Raw genomic sequence first — 19,216 nt, 5'->3', positions numbered from 1 at the left:
GTCTCAGGGAACACAATTTTTGAGTGCATGTAATAACATTTCTTTTTTTTTTTTTTTTTAAAAAGGAGCTCCTTTTAATAAGCTGGAGAGAGGTATTATACTCTATCGTAGCAAACACAATCTATAAAAGTAAGAAAATACCTATTAATACAAACTAACACTAACCCAACACTATGACTTTTATTGTAAGACTGAGAAAGAAAGAAAGAAAGAAAGAAAGACCCCCAAACGTTAGACACTACTATCTCACTGTACTGCCGGATGTAAACAATGCCACCAGAGACGCAAGACACGCACACCCCTGAGTGCACGTAGCCTATGGCGGCCATATGTCTGCACACTAGCTAGGCGTCCTACGTAGGGTTACAAGTGCACATAACGGACGGTTTTGCGGAAGTGTGTCTGTCCATGACCTTCCTGACGTGAAGCACGTCTCGTGTTCTGGAACTGTTCCTGCTTCCTGAAATGTCGGAGGCTAAGAGATGGCAAAGTATTCAAGATAAACATCTTCTCCGATAAGTGGTAAACATTTAACCGTTTTCTGTGTAGTAGTTTAAGTGAATATTAGGATTCCTGACCAAAAAAAAAATGTTAGCTAGCGCCTAGCATCAGGCAGTAAGCGTGTTAGCTGGGAGCATGTAGCATTGCTAAGATAGTTGGTGTTTTTATTTTCTTCTTCCTGAACATTAAATTAAATATCAGAATGGTCGAACATTGTTTGTATGTTGCTTAACATTATATATATATATATATATATATATATATATATATATATATATATATATATATATATATATATATATATATATATATATATTTAAATTTAAAGCCATCTGGTTAATTCAGTAAGTTGTTGTTCAGTTCTCCTAGACTTCATTTAAAAATGTTATTTTTTTTCTCATTACAGATTGTTATTATTATTTTATAGTAAAAGCATCTTTACTGGGAACAATGGTAAAGTATTTCAACTGCACAGGCTCTCTTAAAGCCACATGGGACCAAGTTTCACAAGCATTCTGGCAAAGATACCCAAATCCTTACAGGTAAAAAAACAACAACCAATTATTATTATTATTATCATTAAATTAAATGATAACCCAGTTGAGAATGTACATTTCACTTTTAAACAGAAATGTGTCGCAGTTGTGGCAACTCTCATTCAACATTGTGTGCTGTGTCCCAATTCGCCTACTTGTACGATGCACTAAAAGTATGTACTTTTATTTCTTTTGTTGTTTTTTTTTTTTTTTTTTTGGGGTGAAGGAAAAAGTACATACTTCTGAGTATGTACCAAAAGGATGGGGACGTACTAACATGTCGTTGCCTGGTTACGCACATCTCGACCGTAAACACACTCCTCCTTTCGTTTCAGCTTTTCTTCGTTCGTTACTTTGCTTAGTGTTTAACATTTTAAGTTCTTGCACTCGCACACCGAAGACGCATCTCTGACTTTACGCTCGTCCGCCATGTTTGCAGGTTGAATTCAGAGGCGCAAGCGGTCACAAAACTCCTCCTCCTCTTCCCTCATGCGAATTGTGGGCGATATTAGCTGAACTGAAAATCGTCCACAGATCCACACTTCCGAAAATCGACCAGAAATGGTAGACCGTCCCGGATGCCTTTTGGGATACTCATTTTAACATACTATACTTTGGGACCAACTAATTCTAATCTAATACGACTAATACTCTTTTATGTATAACGATAGTAGGTGAATTGGGACACCGCAACGGTTACTATCAGAATATTTCTGGTCGTGTTTAGTGGCTCTGGAGCTAATTCGTTTAGGTGGTGCTGCGGTTGAATGGGATTCCTCTCTTTCCTCTTCTCTGTAGTAATCACGTGTTGACGGAAGACATCATCTTTCGGGAGGTGACTCCTGATAATCGCCTCCTTTCCCGACGACTCTTGACCAAAATCAGCCGAGTGCCACGCTGGGCGGAAAAGTTTTTTCCCAGCCACATGGCACGCAAGGCCTACATCATCGAGGACTCTGTAGTGGATCCTCAGGAAAGGACCATGGTCACGTTCACCTGGAACATCAGCCATGCACGTCTCATGGTGAGCCGATTAGATGCTTCTTCTGATGCTGCAGGTGTCACTGATGCACAATTATAGGGACTCGGTGATGAAATTAGCATTTTGCCCAGTTCCTGTAGGTTTGCTAGTGGTCCGAATGATGAATTGGTAAATTTGCATCACGCGTGTCTGACTTTACTTGTACTGAGTCTAGCAAGTTTGTATCGTACATTTTAGTGTTACTAAACCCGTTGTTTTGCCTTTATTATTCTTTTTATGCCTATTATACCTTTTTATTATTATTATTATTATTATTATTTCTTTCATTAGTCTGTGGAGGAGCGGTGTGTGTACACGGGCAGCCTGGACAACAGCAACCTTACAGAGGTCAAGAGAGAGGCGTGGATCTCGTCCAATCTCTACGGCTTTTCCAGAGCCGTTCAGGTCAGTGAGTTAGAGGGTGACTCCACCAAACCAGATGAAACGTCACGGAGGTTTAAATAACACCGAGTCAGCAGTGACTCAGACGTAGTGGTGAATTACTCCTAAGGGGTGATTACACTGCGACGTTAACAGCAGCCACTGAAAATAGCACAGCCAACCCTAGTCACCGAGCAGTCGTGGCCTGTTGACTAGCCGGTCATTTAATTACTGCGTTTAACCTCCAGCTTTAAATGGCAACAGTGAATGTTTTCGCTTGTCTAAAAATCCTCATTCTACACTTTATTTATTTATTTATTTTTAAAGGAATTTGGCCTTGCCCGATTTAAGAGCAGTATAGTAAAGACCATGAAAGGATTTGAATATGTCTTGGCGAAAATGCAAGGTAAGACCCCGTTGTCGTGATTGATTGATTGATTTAAATTATTTGGGTTTGAATTCCATAATTCCACCTCTTTGCTAAGTTACACTTACCTGCTGTGCAGGTGAAACTCCTACAAGGACGCTGGCAGAGACCGCAACAGAGAAAGCTCGAGAGACGGCACTCGCCGCTAAAGAGAAGGCTAAAGACCTGGCCTCTCAAGCACAAAAGAAACAATACGTATGATGAAGAGACATTGACGGGGGGGCACCATCTTTCTAAGCCTGTGCCTGATTTCAACTCTTGCACCCATTCCCTCACTTATGCCCTTCAGTATTTTATCGTTAAAGTAAATTTGACTCCGTCGTGGATTAAAAAAAAATCATCCTTTGGTGGCCCACGTAGTCTGTGTTTACATACGATATGGCTATGTTCAGACAGGCAGGCTGAAGAAATCCCATTTTATTAGGGTGTATGAGAAGGAAACCTATGAAATCGGATCCGAGGCACGTTTGTATGCGGACAGGTTTCGGGACCTGCGATGTGGACTGTGAAGGAGACGCTCAGATCATAACTGTAGTGCCTGTTGCGGTGATAACAGCACAGCACCCTGGTTAGTTCTTGCGTTCGTGCTGTCTGAGTTGAATATTAGACAGGACATCGCCGTTATATAAAACACGATCCTTGTAATATTTATTTCCAAAGGCAAACGTTTTAGGTCATATGTGTTCGACACAAATTCCTTACTACTTTGATTAGGCTTACTTATGGAATATTGACGCTCGGTATAAAATGTAAATTTTTAAGAAATAAATCAGTTTTGTCCTGCTGTCTGAACATACGTACCTACGTGTTTGTTATATCTTACTATGTTTCCCCTTATTATTTTACAGGGTATTTAAAAAAAAAAAAAAAAAAACCTTTTAATTCTTCTTTTTTGGGGCGTCATTTCCATTTGGGTGATTTTTAAATTTTTTTTAATTTTCCCCCCAAAACCAAAACACCTTTCTGTTTTGCTGTATATGATTTCATTGCTTCAAATTGAAGTAATATGAGCGTTGATGAGGTCCACATTACCAAGCAGTCATTGCCTGTGTGAGCTGCACGACTTAAACCAACAAAACAAAACAAACAAAAGATAGGATTGCAGCAGATGGCAATGTCTGTGTATATGCTTGAATCTTAGTGTTTAAAATAATATTGACTGGAAAACAAATCTTGAAATGTAATGTTAAAAGTATTCACGTGACTCGGCGAAGCTCTTAATTGACATACATCCTGCATTCGTTTACTGTCAATAAAAATAATCATAATAAAATTGTGATTTTTAGACACAGCGGCTGTTCTTTTATTTATGAAAGATGTACGCAAAAATCTTTGGACCACACAGACACCGCGTCATGCGGGAAAGAGGTGCAAATGGAACTCCCAGAGAGGCACGAACTTTGGTCCGAAAGGTTCGGCTGAGCCCCAAGGCACCGTCACGTCATGGGTCAAAAATTCACAAAGTGGAGCTTTCATATATTCTAGATTCATTACGCATAAAGTGAAATGTTTCAAGCCTTTTGTTGTTTTAATCCCGATGATTACGGCTTACAGCTCACGGAAATCAAAAACACAATATCTTAACATATTCGAATAAAGAATTTATAATACAGAAATGTCGACCTGATAAGGTATGTTCATTTATGCGCTGATGCTCGGTTGGGGTTTTAATCCTTTTGCAGGAATTACCGCATCAGTGCGGCGTGGCATGGAGGCGGTCAGTCTGTGGCACTGCTGAGGTGTTCAGGAAGCCCAGGCCGCTTTGATAGTGGCCTTCAGCTCGACATTTCTAATATTTTGAGAATACTGTATTTTTGATTTCCGTGAGCCGTAATCATCGGGATTAAAACGTAAAAAAAAAAAAGGGCTTGAAATATTTCACTTTATGCGTAATGAATCTAGAATATATCAAAGTTCCACTTTTTGAATTAAATTACCGGGGGTAAAAAATGAACTCCTCTACACTATCCTAAATTTTTTTTTTTAGATGAATTCAGTGGATATCCCACGTCCCGATCCGTCTGCAGTGAATAACCCTGGAGTATTCCTTTAAGCAAAGAGTTTTATTTAGGACATAAATAGAGGCACTGTCATCGTTTGCAGGTATAGGCTACTCCATTCATGTTAGTAATTTAAACACTGAATGAACTTCCAAACACTCGGCGTGAAGTCAAGTTAAATACATAAAATATTTATTTGTACAAAAAAAGGTTTACATTGGTAAGAAAATGCTACATACGAATACACAGAGGGCAGATAAATACAAAAGTGATGGCGTTCCAAATGCATACAAAAAAAAAAAATAATTCATAAGGCTTTTGGTGTTCACAATCACATATACAGTGTACTATTTAGCTTGTGTATATTTACACTGAATAACTGAACATTAATTCATTGCATAAATGCCTGGTTCAGCAGGATTGCTGATATTTCAACATGTTTTCTTGTACATAGACATTTCAAAAAAAGAGTCCTACGTATCGAGACACCTTCCAGGTGAAGCCTAGCAACTACATTTTTTTTTTTTTAAAAAAAGGGGGAAATGCTTTCTATTAAACTACATTTCCTTCTAAAAATAACACCGGATGGTTCTGGAATCGTTTTAGGAAAATTAGCGTACCCAAGAACTACTAGTGCAGGAAACAAATACCGTGTTCATTTCATGAACCGCTTTCCTTAAACACACGTACAAATCAGTATGAAATACTTGACCCAAACATGCCCCTGCGAAACGAAGGAAGTTGCCGTTAAGGCGAATGAGACTGTCCTAGCTGATCAATACTAAATTTAGTTTGTAACCATGGGTGTACCCCGGCTTGTGCCCGGTGCTTCCTGGGATAGGCTCCAGGTTCCCCATGACCCTGAAAAGGATGCGCGGTATAGAAGATGGACCATGCTATTATCGGATCGAGTCCTCCATCGACTTTATAATCCAGCCGTCTGTGAAATCATCCAATGTTAATTTAAAATGTTATCGATTATTACGGTTTGAATTTAACCGGGCGAGCGAAATTATTCACTACAGAACTAGTTTAAGAAGACAGTTTTATCACTTTGCTGCACAGAATACACATCCATGAGTGATGTTGATCTTTCAAAAGAGAAAAGCTTTTTTTTAAAAAAACAAAACAAAAAAACACTGATTTGGACATGATCTGCAAATCTCACCATAAGCAATCCGGAGAACAAACGTCCGACGCGTGAACGACGTGAAGTTAAGTGCTGATGCGGCTGCTTTGTGCAACATATCAAAATTAGAGAGCGACATTTGTTAAATAAGTGAAAAGGTCTAAGTGCAAGCAAAAGTATATACTGCAGGATGACCCTGACACAGAGTCAGATTAGCTTAAAGAAGGATGACGAGAACATTTAAGAACAAAAACGTCAGACCTCCGTTAATCACCGTGTATCTACAGCACCAGGTCATAAAAAAAAAAAAAAAAAAAAAGAAATCCAGCCGTGCTTGCGAACAGCCTGAGTCTGATGGTTATAAAATGGCAGCAGTGTGTTTCTGTGACAAGCCGTCAAGTTTTTGGTTTGAGGCTCCTCTCTCTCTCTCCCCCCCCCCCCTTTCTTTTTTTTCTCCCCCTCCTCCCCTTAGCCTTCGACCTTGTGATACAGTTTTTGGAATGTTTCAGCAATTTATAATAAGAGCAGATTTATGGTCGTCATAACCAGGCACGGTCAGAAGTGGAGTAACTATGATCCGCGCCGGTGCGCGTTAAGCCCAGACCGTCAGAGTCCAAAGTCCACACCATGCTCTCGACATCGATCTCCACATCCTCTGCAATAACAGATCAGATACAACATTTTAATGCTACATGTTTCCAGACCATAATAATAAAACTCCTATGCTATTTATTGTATAGATTGCTTTCTAATAGTTATGATGTATAAATACAGCGATGTTTATATGCAATTAACTCTATCAATCTCGATCATTCTTCTTTCAGAGATTTTTTTTTAGCGGACATCATGCTGTTGTTATACGTAACAGCACGGCTAGGATGCTTTTCACCAATCGGATCGCGCGGTCGGAACGAACTCTCGTGTCCGCTTAACTCGATGTCATGCATAGTGGTTATAGACTTCTTACAACCGGACAGTTACCTCTGTCCGAATCGGATCTTTCGGAGGACATGGCCGAGCCTAGGCTGTCGTTGCGCATCCTCTCTGTGCCACCCTGCAGCTGCTGCAGCCGCATCCGCAGTTCCTGTTGCTCCCAGCGTAGCCGGTCCTTCAGCAGTTCGGCCCGCTCGTTCTGCTCCTGCAGCTTCTGCAAACAAAACAACCAACAGAATGAGACTCCAATGTAGGTGTGGTCAAGTCTGCCACTACACACATCCTGCAAAATATATACACCGCCTGATTATGCAGGATTTTACCGACATTTACGTTAGAGCTGCGACATCTAAATCGATACAAATAACTGGACAAAAAGCTGTTTTAATGTATGCAACATTATATATGCAACACTCAGTTTGTGGATTTTTTTTTTTTAATGAACAGGGGAAGAAAAAGGTATTGAAAGCTTGGGTTTTTTTTTTAAACCATCCGATTAATCGAAGAAGAAAGAAATCGATTACGCTAATCGTTAGTTGCAGCTCTAATTCACATAGAACTACGTTGATCATCCATAACATTAATCCACCTGCATAATATGTAGGTCCGCCTCGCCTTGTGCCACCAAAACAGCTCTGAGCCATCGAGAAGGGGGATCTGGCACCAAGATGTTAGCAGCAGATCCTTCAAGTTCTGTAAGTTGCGATGGAGGTGGGGCCTCCGTGGATCGGACTTGTTTGTCCAGAACGTCCCACAGACTCTCGATCGGCTCAAGATCTGGGAAACCAGAGGCCGAGTCAACACCTTGAACATGTTCAAGGTGTCATGTTCCTCAAACAGTTCTTGAACATTTTTTTCAGTAGGGCAAGGAGCATTATCCTGCCGAAAGACGCCACTGTAAGGGGCCTCTCATACCGTTGCCATAAAGGGGTTTACTTGGTCTGCAATAATGTTTAGGTAGATGGTACGTTATCCAAACAGAGCATCACACCGCTTCTGTCAGCTTGCCCTTTTCCCATAATGCATCCTGGTGCCATCTCTATCCCAGATAAGTGACATACACACACCCAGCCGTCCACATTACGTAAAAGAAAACGTGATTCTTCAGACCAGGCCGCCTTCTTCCATTGCTCCATCGTGCAGTTCTGATGCTCACATGCCCATTGAAGGTGCTTTTGATGGTGGACATGGGTCAGCATGGACACTCTGACCAGTCTCCAGTTACGTGTGTTCTGGACAAACAAGTCCGTTCCATGGAGGCCCCACCTCGCGACTTACAGGACTTAACGGATCTGCTGCTAACGTCTTGGTACCAGATACCACAGCACACCTTCAGAGGTCTTCTGGAGTCCGTGCCTCGAAGGGTCAGAGCTGTTTTGGTGGCACGAAAGGGACCTAAACGATTTGAGACAGGTGTGTTTGTTGTTGCGGTTGATCGATGTATATAAAAGGCATGGGTGGCAAGACCTCATCTATACAAGTTCTTTCCGTTACACACACTTTTCCCTTGCTCGTTCTTTCTGAAAAATCTACACTCAGAAAAACAGAGTAATCAGCATTAATAAGCTAAAATTTTTACCCAGTTCACATTTAAAGACAGCCGTATCTGTAAGGTTTGTAACCCACCTTTAAATGTTTAAGGATCTTGAACGACGTTTTCCCCTCACCTTTATGTGCATTTGTGCCCGCCTCAGCAAGTTCAGAGTGGTGTTCCTCGTGGAGTCCGAGGACAGCGGGACCTGCTCTTTCAGCTGTTCCAAACAGTGCCGCAACTGAGCTCGTCTGCACGCAGAAATCAGAAACTTTAGCTGGGTGTAACAAGTCGAAAAACACTCGCTGAAATAGGAGTTAAAATACGGATATGATCATACCTGTGCTTTTCCAGTTCATTGTGAACTGACCTGGAAAAGAAAAACATTAACCATTTTAACCTAACATCAAATTAAGACTAATAGTTGATGGAATATGTTTTGGGCCCCCTCCCTTTAATTTTCTAAAGCTATTGTAGTGAACACAGACAGTTCAGGACCTCCAAAAGCAGTACGCACACTGCAAGCTGAAGTCATCCTACACCTGCTTGAACATCCCTTCGGGGTAGTAATACACATCCAATTACGATAGTAATATGAGTTAACGGTTTGGGTATATTTGGCCAATTAGGAAATCCCTGCCACTATATTTTGGGGATTTTTAAAAAAAAATTTAAGGCTTTAGTTCAGTGAGAGGAACTGAGGTGGTTCGTCATACCATTTCCACTCCCTTCCCTGCATAAAAATCCATCTTAGGCTGATCGACTACCCGTTATCAAAACACACACACAAAAAAGCAATGTGTCTATGATGTAAGCAGTAGTAATCCTGAAGCCATTTTCCATCTACCAGCACTTAACTTTGACAGGTCTGTTCTGACATCTGGTAAGACCAGAATAAGTAGCTCCAACTAACTGACATGGTTAATTGACCTTTGTGGAAAACCTGTGTATAATTCCTTACAATTTGAACCATTCCCTTAATAAACATCATTGTATTTCGATAGACAGTTATGCATTATTACTAACACTGACTATTTACTGCAATCAACGAGTAATTGGTAGATTGCACAGTTATTCACGTGCATAAAATGTACCCAGATTAAAACTTCTTCAACTCTCAGGATTTCCCTGAATGAATAATCTGGTAAGAAAAACAAGAGCAGAGAGTCTGCGCATGCGCGGTAGGGCTCAGCGGAGAAAAAAAAAAACCCCTCAAAACTCACCTGCTGTTCCCCGCTGAACTCTTTTTAGATTTCGATTTGCTTCTTTTTTCTGTCGTTTTGCTGTAAAAAGGAAGGATCGAAGCGTAGCCATGCTCGGCTTCTGTTTAAAAAGAAGAAGAAAAACAGAAAAATAAACGACTCTGTAAACGCCCAGAGACCAGAACTGGTCACAGTAACAACTAACGTTAAATTAGCTAGCATGCTAATTAACTACATATCTAAGCAAAGGACTGAGGTAAACAGTTCAAATAATAAAATGTTTTTTTTTTTGTTTTTTTTTAAAGACTAACATAAAAACGTTTTCATTCAGGTAAAAAAAAGCAAATGCAGTAAATCAGCGCGAGCGAAGTTTTTGATGTTTTCGTTTTATTTTTTATTTATTTAAATTTTTTTTTGCGCCGCCGGTTTAATTATCTAACGCGTTTTTTTTTTTGCACAATGGCAAGAATGAATAACGAATATTTCTCGTAGTTATGTTTGCATAATTAATATGATGTTTAATGGCAGAGAGGACAGTTTTTCAAATTTACCGCCGTTCGCGCGCCTTTGTGTACAATGGAGGAGCTGAAAAAGAGCTGCACTCCAACACAATGTTTCTGACGAATAAACACATTTTTACATCATTTCCAAACAGGAACTCAAAACACAAGGATAAAATCTCTAAAGTCAGTGGGGAAAATATCTGTTTCAGTACATAAGAAGCACTATTTTTGTCTTAGCGGCTGCTGGATTGTCTTTAGCGGGGGCTGGTCTCTCATTCTGTGATTTCTCACAAAGAAACAACATTATACTTAACATAAGTAAATGTTACAGTACCTCTTTCTCTTCTCTCTAAATATTCAGCAGCTTGCAGGAGGACTTGAATATTGCATGTGTTTACTTCCATCCTGATTTTAATTGAGCTATAGCACCGAAAGCGGCAACACCCGTGAAGCTATGTGTCTGTGTGTTTTTGTGCAGGAGATTTGGCAGCTTCAGGTGCCACGTCAAACGCGTCAGCAGGGATGACGTCATTTCGTACAGGAACCCGGAAGTTAGCATCAAACCGGTTCCCTCGACAAAAACCCGATAGGATTTTTCCAAAACAAAAAAACAAATCTCTCTTTTTATTTATTACTGGTTTGAAAACAATATTATATTAATTAGGCTGCTTTTAAACAATGATGGAAATGTATTAGTATTAGAGTATTAGAGTTTGATGGGTGGGTGGGTGGGTGGGTGGAGGGTTGTTTGTTTGTTTGTTTGTTTGTTTGTTTTTATTAATGAAATAACAGTAGGAGAATACGAAGTCATACAAAAACTCTTGAATCTATAAAACAGTCAAATCAAAATTCTGCATCTCATCTGCAAAAATCAATCAGACATCTAATACATAAAGTATCATTTTCAACAGCCAAGATGTCATAACAGCTTTACGATTGTTCTGTATTGACATTAAAGAGTTGTAAAAAAAAAATAAAAAATCTTTAAGTCAGTGGAAAATAGTCTACCATTTGGTACGGTTAACATATACTTTGCTTTATGCATATGATATTTCCCAAATAAAATAAGAATTTTAATTATATTAAAATTGGCGGTATCACACTCCATAAACAAAACCATTGTATCAGTTATAGTGACAAACTTGTAAAACAACTCAAAAAGAAACAAAGAAATTTGGGACCGGAATAGTTTGGAAGGAGTTTGCTGTTGTACTGGATGCAATCCATTACAAAAGTATTGTTCCTTTTGAGAAATACGTCACAAGAGAAATATATATATATATTTTAATTTGACATTTTAAATATATCTTTTACAAAATAGAAAATATACAAAATAGTCTCATAACTACATTAGAAATATACTTAATAACATTGTTTCTCCTCCAGCTCGCTTTCTGTGTTTGGAGATGTGAATTGGCGAACAGTGGATAAATTTTATATTAATAACAAAGTAAAACAAGTGACATGATAATACACTTCAATGATCATGGAATTGAGAAAGATAAGGCATACTCCATACAGTTGTTAATATTAATGGGAAAGTTTCACATTCATAAAATGAAATGGTCTGACTCCAAAACAATTTTTTTTACTTTAAAAACGATTTCAAGCTTTATTGTTCTGTTTTGTGTAATTGCACGAGTTAAAAGGCAATTAGAGCTTATAACATTGTAAGCAGGTATGTTGTATAAAGTGCCAACCCTTTTCCTTTTATTTATTATAATTTTGTTCTTGTCCTCTGGCACTGTTTTATTTGATTATATTTTACGTTTGTTATTTTGTATTACTACTTTGAAGGAATATGTCTCATTGTGTTGTCCTGGTTTATGGCGTAATTTTATATGCTCACTATATAGGCACACTAAAGGGGGTGTTAGCAGTAGTAGCACTACTAGTAGCGTACTAGTAATACGTTTGCTTGGAAAGCGTTTGAGATTGAACCTTGCTGTCTTCCAACTCGTGTGGTTTAATTTTTTGTAGCATTCTGCTGTTTACGGTGCGCATCAAAACATTTATATTTTAATATTTCCGTAGAATATAATCTGTATATAACAATAATAATAATAATAATAATAATAATAATAATAATAATGTACAGTTTTCAGAAATAAACGCCGTTTTCTTGGCTTTTGTTTTGGGGTTGCTAAGGCGGAAGCGGAAGTGACGTTCTTTTTGTTATGTCTACCAGCTGATCAACAGCGCGATCGTTGCAGCGAAGCTGGAAATTAATGCCAAAAAGAAAAACCGGTCTATTTTCGTGTTGTTTTCATGTTTATTGCTTCTTTGTTCGTTTGGTTAAGGATTAAGGATTAATTTAGCAGCCAACAAGAACCCTCTCCAGATGAGCAACCCGACCGTCAGTGTTCTGTGCAGGCTGGGCCACAACAAACTGGCCTGCTGCGCTGGGGTTTAGGTGTAGCAGCAAATATTAACTGTTACCAAATGATACAAGTGGAAATAATGGACATTGTAACAGCTGTAAGATCTTCCAGTGATCTTCAGAGGATCAGTGACTAAAATAATAATAATAATAATAATAATACAGACTGTGCTCTAGAGATTGTTTGCTAGAACAGAACAGCTGAAGAAGGACAAGAGACATAACTGTCATATATTAGGCTACCTGTTGTCCTCCAATGTCAGACAGAGCAGTCATTACCATAACATACATATAGCTATCACGGAATCTCTTAGAAATTGAGTAAAATGTGGTTAAAACTGTTTTTCTTGCTCCTTTACTTTTTGGTTTTGTTTCTCGTGGCTCGATTTTTTGAAGCCATTGTGTGGTATGAGACGGGAATCTTTGCCACCCAGCTGGTGGATCCTGTAACACTGAGCTTTAAAAAGCTGAAGACCATCCTAGAGGGGAGAGGACTGGGGTACTCCGGCCTGGCCGAGAAGAGGGACGTCAGAGAGCTGGTTGAAAACTCTGGTAAACTGGTTTTAACCCTAAAGATATCGAGCAGTGGTAGGAAAAGTACGGAGAGTACGGACATACCGATCCCACGCTTCTGATTTTTTTTAACAATACCAATAATTGATCGCTGTGTATATATGGTCATACGCAGATCTGATCTGATCTGATACTGACATCCAGCGCAAGCTTCTGTTAGTAAATCAGGTGAAATTTGAAATCATGGTGGCATCATCCTTGAAGGCACGTCGTGCCCTGTGTTTAAGTTTGGAACGGATCAGAAATAAATGTAAAAAATGGATTTATGCAGTACCGATCCAACACTTCAGGTCTGGATTAGCTTTGATAGTGATACCAAAAACAACAGCAAAAAAAATCTAGTACTTGTACAACATGAAGTTATTATTACACCGATATGATGGTGTACCGAGTATCACGATATTGGGTTGTATCGCGGTGTATACTGAACATGTTTATTTATTTATTTATTTTTAAAGCAGAAGGAATTAAAATGGCAACCGACTGGAGCGACAGACATCTGCAGCAAATAAAAGCGCAATCAAAGTGCGATTTTTATTTATTTATTTTTTTATGTCGGAACACATTTTGTAGTATACGTCAGAAACTTTCCTCGAAGCCCGGCAACTCTGGGGAAAAATATCGACTCGAGAGTATGCACTCCAGTTCCCGGTGCACTTCTGGCACCCGAAAAAGAGTACAGACCAACCCGACATCCAACCGATCTGGGCAAGGAGGCGTCGTTTATTGCTTGTCAATTGAAAAAGCTCCTCCCTTAAGCCATCAGCATGGGGCGTGGCTTTGGGAAGAGTGAACGCTGAAGGACCGAGCCGTATTCGTTTCAGTTTTGAATTTCAAATCAGCAATCTGAAGATAATAAAAATGCTCAGTGTACCTTTAATTAGGAAAAGATTAAGAACACTTAAATATAAAATTTAAAAAAATCAAAATATACACCTACTAAACAGAGGATGATGTTGTTGTTTTTTTTAAACATGTCAGTCTAAATTTAATAGTGTAAACCACTTTAATCATATATATATTTTGTTTGTTTGTTTTTGAAGGAGACCTGATGCAAGGGGAGCTCTATTCAGCTTTAAAAAATGAAAAAGAAGAAGAAGCAGGATCAGATTCCAGCACCAGTTTTAGTGGGGAGATGCACTTTTATGAGCTAGTGGAAGACACGAAGGATGGCATCTGGTTGGTCCAGGTAGATATTATCCTGCTCATTAGCACGTTTTACTTGATCTATTTCCGTTTTTTTTTTTTTTAATCACCACTTGATCTTTTGAGATCTGAATGTCTCTAAATAGAAATATACGACGCAACATTAAAATATATGCAAATATTTAAACGCCAAATGAAACGTAACACATGGCTTACAAATCAGGTGTGTATTCTGGATGCATAGTGATAATGGGATTTTATAAGATATAAAACGGAAAAACGATTCTCTTTTTTTTGTGTGTGTGTGTGTGTAGGTAATAGCCCAAGAGAGAAATCCACTACTGAGCACAGCCAACTGGGGGAAAATGGTACAGAAGGTTTCTCGCTTTGGCATCCGCACTGGCACCTTCAACTGCTCGAGTGACTCCAGGTCAGGAATTGCACTGCATGTTGATTGAGTTGTAATCGCATAGAAATGTATTTATTATCTTGTTAATTTGTTTTTGCATTTCACACTAATTTATGTCGTCTTCTTTTTTTTTTTTTATCTCCCCCCCACTCCTCCCTCCCACCCAAACTATCAGATATTGCCATAAACGTGGCTGGATGAAGTCCACTCTGATCATGTCAGTTCCCCAGACGTACGCCTCGAAAGGAAAGGTCATACTGAAAGAGTATAACGGTAGGCGCATTGAAACGGAGCACATCTTCAAATGGATGACCGCGCACGTCGCGTCCCGCATCAAGACCATCCGTTTCTCACAACAGTTAATGGAGGACTGGTACCAGAGAGAAAAGCAGCCCGTGAAGATGTTCTTGTTTGCCAAACTGCTCCAGCCCCCTGCCTTCTTCTCAGCCCTCAGCATCAAATTCACAGGGCGCATCGAGTTCATCTTTGTTGACGTTCGCAACTGGGACAACACCACTTGCTTGGAGGAAATCGGGGTGCGACAGATGCCTTCGTATATTCTCAAAACACCAGAGGGTATCTACAGATATGGCAACAGCACTGGGGAGTACATTTCTTTGCATGCCATGGACACGTTCCTACGCTCTGTTCAACCAGAGGTCAATGATCTGTTTGTTCTAAGCTTGGTCATGGTCAACCTGATGGCCTGGATGGACCTTTTCATAACACAAGGAGCCACGATTAAGCGCTTTGTGGTTCTGATCAGCACGCTAGGAACCTATAATTCTTTACTCATCATTTCTTGGCTCCCTATTCTTGGATTCCTTCAGCTACCATATTTGGATAACTTCTATGAATACAGTCTTAAGCTGCTGCGCTACGCAGACACCACCGCTCTCGCCTCTTGGGTCAGGGCAGATTGGACCTTCTATTCTTCCCACCCGGCACTTTTCCTGAGCACATACCTGGCCCATGGGCTCCTCATAGACTACTTTGAGAAGAAGAGGAGATGTAGCAATGAAGACCAAAATGCAAACAACCTGGAGTGGCTGTCCAGCCTTTGGGATTGGTACACCAGCTATTTGGTACATCCCATTGCTTCCTTTCAGAATGAGTCAGACTGGGATGATGATCCTAATTTCATTTTAGACAGGTTGGCCTTCCCTGACCTGTGGCTTCGCCCACTTGTTCCCATAGACTACATCAAAAATCTGCCCACTTGGAGGTTCAGGTGCACACAGTCAGAGAGGACCGTCAGAATGGACCAAGTTAATCCAACAAACAAGATGGTGCACCCGTCGTTCACGGAACCAGGTCGTGAGCAGGAAGAACAAGACAACAGTGCAGAGAGGGCTCATACCGGTGAAAGGAGTGCAGCTGGGATGAGGTCTCGAGAATCCTGGTCTTCTGGAGAGGAACGGGACACCGATTGGTCCCAGTGGCCCTGTGGCATGCTTCATTGCACAGAATGTGTTGTTTGTTTGGAGAACTTTGAAACGGAATGCCTTGTCATGGGACTGCCGTGTGGCCACGTGTTTCACCAGCAGTGCATCGTGGTCTGGCTGGCAGGCGGGCAGCACTGCTGTCCAGTGTGTCGGTGGCCATCTTATAAGAAGAGACCAGCAAGACAACCCTATGCAGATTTTCCACCTGAACCAGAATAGCATATTCCACTGATTGGAAATTTGATTCACCATACATAACTTATGAATTCTTGATGTGCCCATTGTTAGTCTGTAGGCCTGTAGATCCATGTTATTATCCATGAGTCCTGTTTTAATTTTTGGTGGTATGAACCTACATACACATTAGTGTGTTATGGCTTTTTTCTTTTTTTCTTCTTCTTCTTCAAGATGTTAAGCCTAGGCATGGACTAAATATTAATTAGAAATGTTGAACTAATTTTTTTTTTTTTAGTCCATGACTAATGCTTAATCGATACCAAAAACCAGCCTACTGGCTACGTAAATCTTGCTAACATGATTTAAATATATACTTGGAGAATACGTGTGAAAAGTACAGTTTTATAATGGGCAAAGTGAGGCACTTTTGTTTGTAACAAAGAAAGTAATGGCACAATTGTTGAAAAGACAAGTTTCTATCTTAGCTCTTATGAAGTTTAGCGATGAGATGAAAGTTACAAAAAAAAAAAAAAAAAAATTCCCAATCAGAGTTCCATGTACGTTCAATGTGTGTTCGGTTTCTAAATGTAACGGATTACGATATAAAATTAAGTTTCAGAACTTGTGTAATACATTACACAAATCAACCGCAGCTCAACCTAGGCAGCTCAGCTGATTTATTAGTCATTTCATCCTTAGATCTTTCTCAGGTGGACAGTTCTGACCAGTATCTAATATAGTGGAGGTTTTTTTTTGGGGGGGGGAGAGGAGGGTGAGGGGGGGTTTCTAATAGAGTAAGAGTGTTGGTGATTGTTTAGTTAGTTCCTGATCGTCTTCGAGTAGCAGTCTGAGAGGACATTGAGTCAAAATCATACCGTCACATCAAGCAAAGCTGGCATAGTGTTGAAAACAGATGGTCCTAACTTTAGGCATTGCCACGTAACAATTAAATCCCCGCACAGGCTTTCATACGCAGTTCAATTTAAGCAAGGAGCAAGATACGAGGGACCTTACGGTGACATTATATAATGGCAAACTCAGTCCACAAGTAGTTTTATGTGGGGATGGGCATGCCCACAGAAATGTGGGTGATAGTTCAGTTTGATCTCCAGTTAACTGTTCATTTACAGGTGGTTAAATTTAGACTATGGGCAGATTGACTCTTCATACGGATAAAAACGAAGTCTTATCAAAATAGATCCTGAAAACAAAACGCAATAAATATGATATTACGTACAACTGTGTAGTAAAATCCGTCAAAATACTACTGACCCGTTTTACTGTTATTTTGATTTATCCGAGCTCATTTTCCATCCACGAAAATACGACCCTTCTACATGACTCACTGGCCACGTTAAAGGTCAGCTTGCTTATATCAAGCCGATGTTACGCAATCAAGCATTTCTAAGACGGAAGGATGTCTGGACCTTAACCGGCGTTTATTTTTTCGACACTGCTTTTGAAATGTGTAAAATTACGGCGTCGTGTCCATGACGCTTGACAAACCAGTCCGTTGAAACCAGTCAGTCACCTTATATTTAATACACACAAAAGAAGAAAACAAACTTGAAAAACATGCTTGAATACCAGGTAAAATGGCCGACTTGGCCTTCCTGCTAGATTCCGCTACTCCATCACGAATTCATTTTTCTTTCGGCGAAGCATGGGACTTGTGTTTTGTTTTGTTTTTTTTCCAGAACAGAATATATACATTGTAATACCATTATTAATGCCCTTACCCCACTGACATACTCCAGCTGTTTTGTGTGAATTTGAAAACAGACATTGGAGCATTGGTTTATTGTGCTGTTCGATCCATTAAAGTTGACTTTCACGGTTTTACGGCTTTTTATGGCCTACTTTAAATCTGTTTTTGAGGATATAAATAATCATAAAGTTTCTCATATGTTATATGCTTGTACGTTGACGTTAAAGAGAAAGAGAATTGTGTAATTAGGCAAGGAACCAAATGTTCTGAGACCAGTGTTAATGTGTAGATAAGCTACAGTACATTCTCAATGTACTGAAGAAGCTAAAGCCCCGAAAGTAGTCTTATGAAGAAAAAAAAAATATATATATATATATTTTACAAATTCAAACACGTGAAGGCAATGTGGTTGGATTTAGTTAAATAAATAAATAAATAAATTCTACAGCCTCCCCTAACTTTAACCTATGCAACTATTTTTTGTTTTTACCAGTTAAGTGTGGTTCCGCTGGCTCACAACTCCAGGGTCCGCAGTTTGATTCTGGGATTAGGTTGCTGACGGTTTGAAGTATGGTCCTGCCTCGTGCCCAGTGTTCCTAGGAACCTTTGATCAAGATGGAGCAGTTAGTGAAGATGAATGAATACGTTATAGCCATTGTTAGAAATTTGCAAATGCGTGATCGTGTTAAAGATTCTGCAACGAAAAGGCAAGTTTAACTTCCAGTTATATCCACTAACTTAATAGGGGACCTCCCTTTAATACAGGCAATATGTTTAGCTGAATAATTGATGAACTGGATCTAAAATACCCGACTTCTTTTATACCAAACAAGAATATGTACCAAAATAGTCATACAACAGCATTTTTGGTACAGGATGTAAAAAATAAATAAATAAGCAGGGGAAAGTAGCATCAACTAACGGCGCCATTTTGTTTTATACGAAGTACCTATGATTGGTAATGGTTTCAGTACATTTTGTTAGGTCAAAGTCAAGATCATTTTTGATGCTGCGTGTAATACGGGGTAATAAATTTAAAAGGCTGCACTTTTTTTCAGTATTTCAGCTAAATAATCTCAAAATAATCAATATGAAAAACATCAAGTCAACCCCATTTGCTACTTCGAGAGCCTTGACCTCAAACCCACTGAACCCTGAAGCCAGGCCTCCTTGCCCACCATCAGTGCCCGACCTCACTAATGCTCTTGAATTAG

The 19,216-nt window shown here is 39.6% G+C and overlaps 3 protein-coding genes across 5 annotated transcripts; 2 read left to right on the top strand and 1 right to left on the bottom strand.

The window, feature by feature from the left end:
• The first annotated feature begins 255 nt into the window (after positions 1-255).
• On the top strand, positions 256-4,155 carry prelid1a (PRELI domain containing 1a). 2 transcript variants are annotated; one of them, XM_053630772.1, is made up of 6 exons: positions 256-522; positions 929-1,043; positions 1,836-2,061; positions 2,350-2,463; positions 2,767-2,845; positions 2,946-4,155. In XM_053630772.1, exons 2-6 carry the CDS (start codon positions 952-954, stop codon positions 3,065-3,067), a joined length of 633 nt encoding a protein of 210 aa, XP_053486747.1. In that variant the 5' UTR covers positions 256-522; positions 929-951; the 3' UTR covers positions 3,068-4,155. The 2 variants fall into 2 exon arrangements, with proteins under 2 accessions (XP_053486747.1, XP_053486746.1); XM_053630771.1 differs by having other exon boundaries at positions 260-522; positions 908-1,043.
• An 881-nt stretch (positions 4,156-5,036) lies between these two features.
• mxd3 (MAX dimerization protein 3) lies at positions 5,037-10,635 on the bottom strand. Its single transcript, XM_053630774.1, has 6 exons — positions 10,499-10,635; positions 9,683-9,782; positions 8,800-8,829; positions 8,596-8,710; positions 6,977-7,142; positions 5,037-6,650 (listed from the first exon to the last, which is right to left on the bottom strand). Exons 1-6 carry the CDS (start codon positions 10,566-10,568, stop codon positions 6,535-6,537), a joined length of 597 nt encoding a protein of 198 aa, XP_053486749.1. The 5' UTR covers positions 10,569-10,635; the 3' UTR covers positions 5,037-6,534.
• Positions 10,636-12,335: 1,700 nt separating this feature from the next.
• rnf103 (ring finger protein 103) lies at positions 12,336-18,132 on the top strand. Of its 2 annotated transcripts, XM_053630454.1 has the most exons (5): positions 12,336-12,642; positions 12,941-13,096; positions 14,161-14,306; positions 14,578-14,693; positions 14,848-18,132. In XM_053630454.1, the coding sequence occupies exons 3-5, from the start codon at positions 14,169-14,171 to the stop codon at positions 16,334-16,336; spliced, it is 1,743 nt and encodes a 580-aa protein (XP_053486429.1). In that variant the 5' UTR covers positions 12,336-12,642; positions 12,941-13,096; positions 14,161-14,168; the 3' UTR covers positions 16,337-18,132. The 2 variants fall into 2 exon arrangements, with proteins under 2 accessions (XP_053486429.1, XP_053486428.1); XM_053630453.1 differs by having other exon boundaries at positions 12,336-13,096.
• The last annotated feature ends 1,084 nt before the right edge of the window (positions 18,133-19,216 follow it).

This window comes from Ictalurus furcatus, chromosome 8, assembly GCF_023375685.1.
Source record: "Ictalurus furcatus strain D&B chromosome 8, Billie_1.0, whole genome shotgun sequence".
NCBI lineage: Eukaryota > Metazoa > Chordata > Actinopteri > Siluriformes > Ictaluridae > Ictalurus > Ictalurus furcatus.
Note: the sequence above shows the minus strand (reverse complement) of the source record. Positions and strands in the feature narration are given on the sequence as shown.

Bases quoted from the DNA above. Each gene is read 5' to 3' on its own strand.
- rnf103 (XM_053630453.1), top strand. From the start codon at position 12,871: ATGTGGTTAAAACTGTTTTTCTTGCTCCTTTACTTTTTGGTTTTGTTT. The intron at 13,097-14,160 runs GTAAACTGGTTT...TTGTTTTTGAAG, and splicing joins AGAGCTGGTTGAAAACTCTG to GAGACCTGATGCAAGGGGAG. The intron at 14,694-14,847 runs GTCAGGAATTGC...CCAAACTATCAG, and splicing joins AACTGCTCGAGTGACTCCAG to ATATTGCCATAAACGTGGCT.
- prelid1a (XM_053630772.1), top strand. From the start codon at position 952: ATGGTAAAGTATTTCAACTGCACAGGCTCTCTTAAAGCCACATGGGAC. The intron at 1,044-1,835 runs GTAAAAAAACAA...TCTTCTCTGTAG, and splicing joins AGATACCCAAATCCTTACAG to TAATCACGTGTTGACGGAAG. The intron at 2,846-2,945 runs GTAAGACCCCGT...CCTGCTGTGCAG, and splicing joins TGTCTTGGCGAAAATGCAAG to GTGAAACTCCTACAAGGACG.
- mxd3 (XM_053630774.1), bottom strand. From the start codon at position 10,568: ATGGAAGTAAACACATGCAATATTCAAGTCCTCCTGCAAGCTGCTGAA. The intron at 9,783-10,498 runs GTACTGTAACAT...CTTTTTAAACAG, and splicing joins TTTAGAGAGAAGAGAAAGAG to AAGCCGAGCATGGCTACGCT. The intron at 7,143-8,595 runs GTGAGGGGAAAA...TTTTGTTTGCAG, and splicing joins GGGCACAAATGCACATAAAG to AAGCTGCAGGAGCAGAACGA.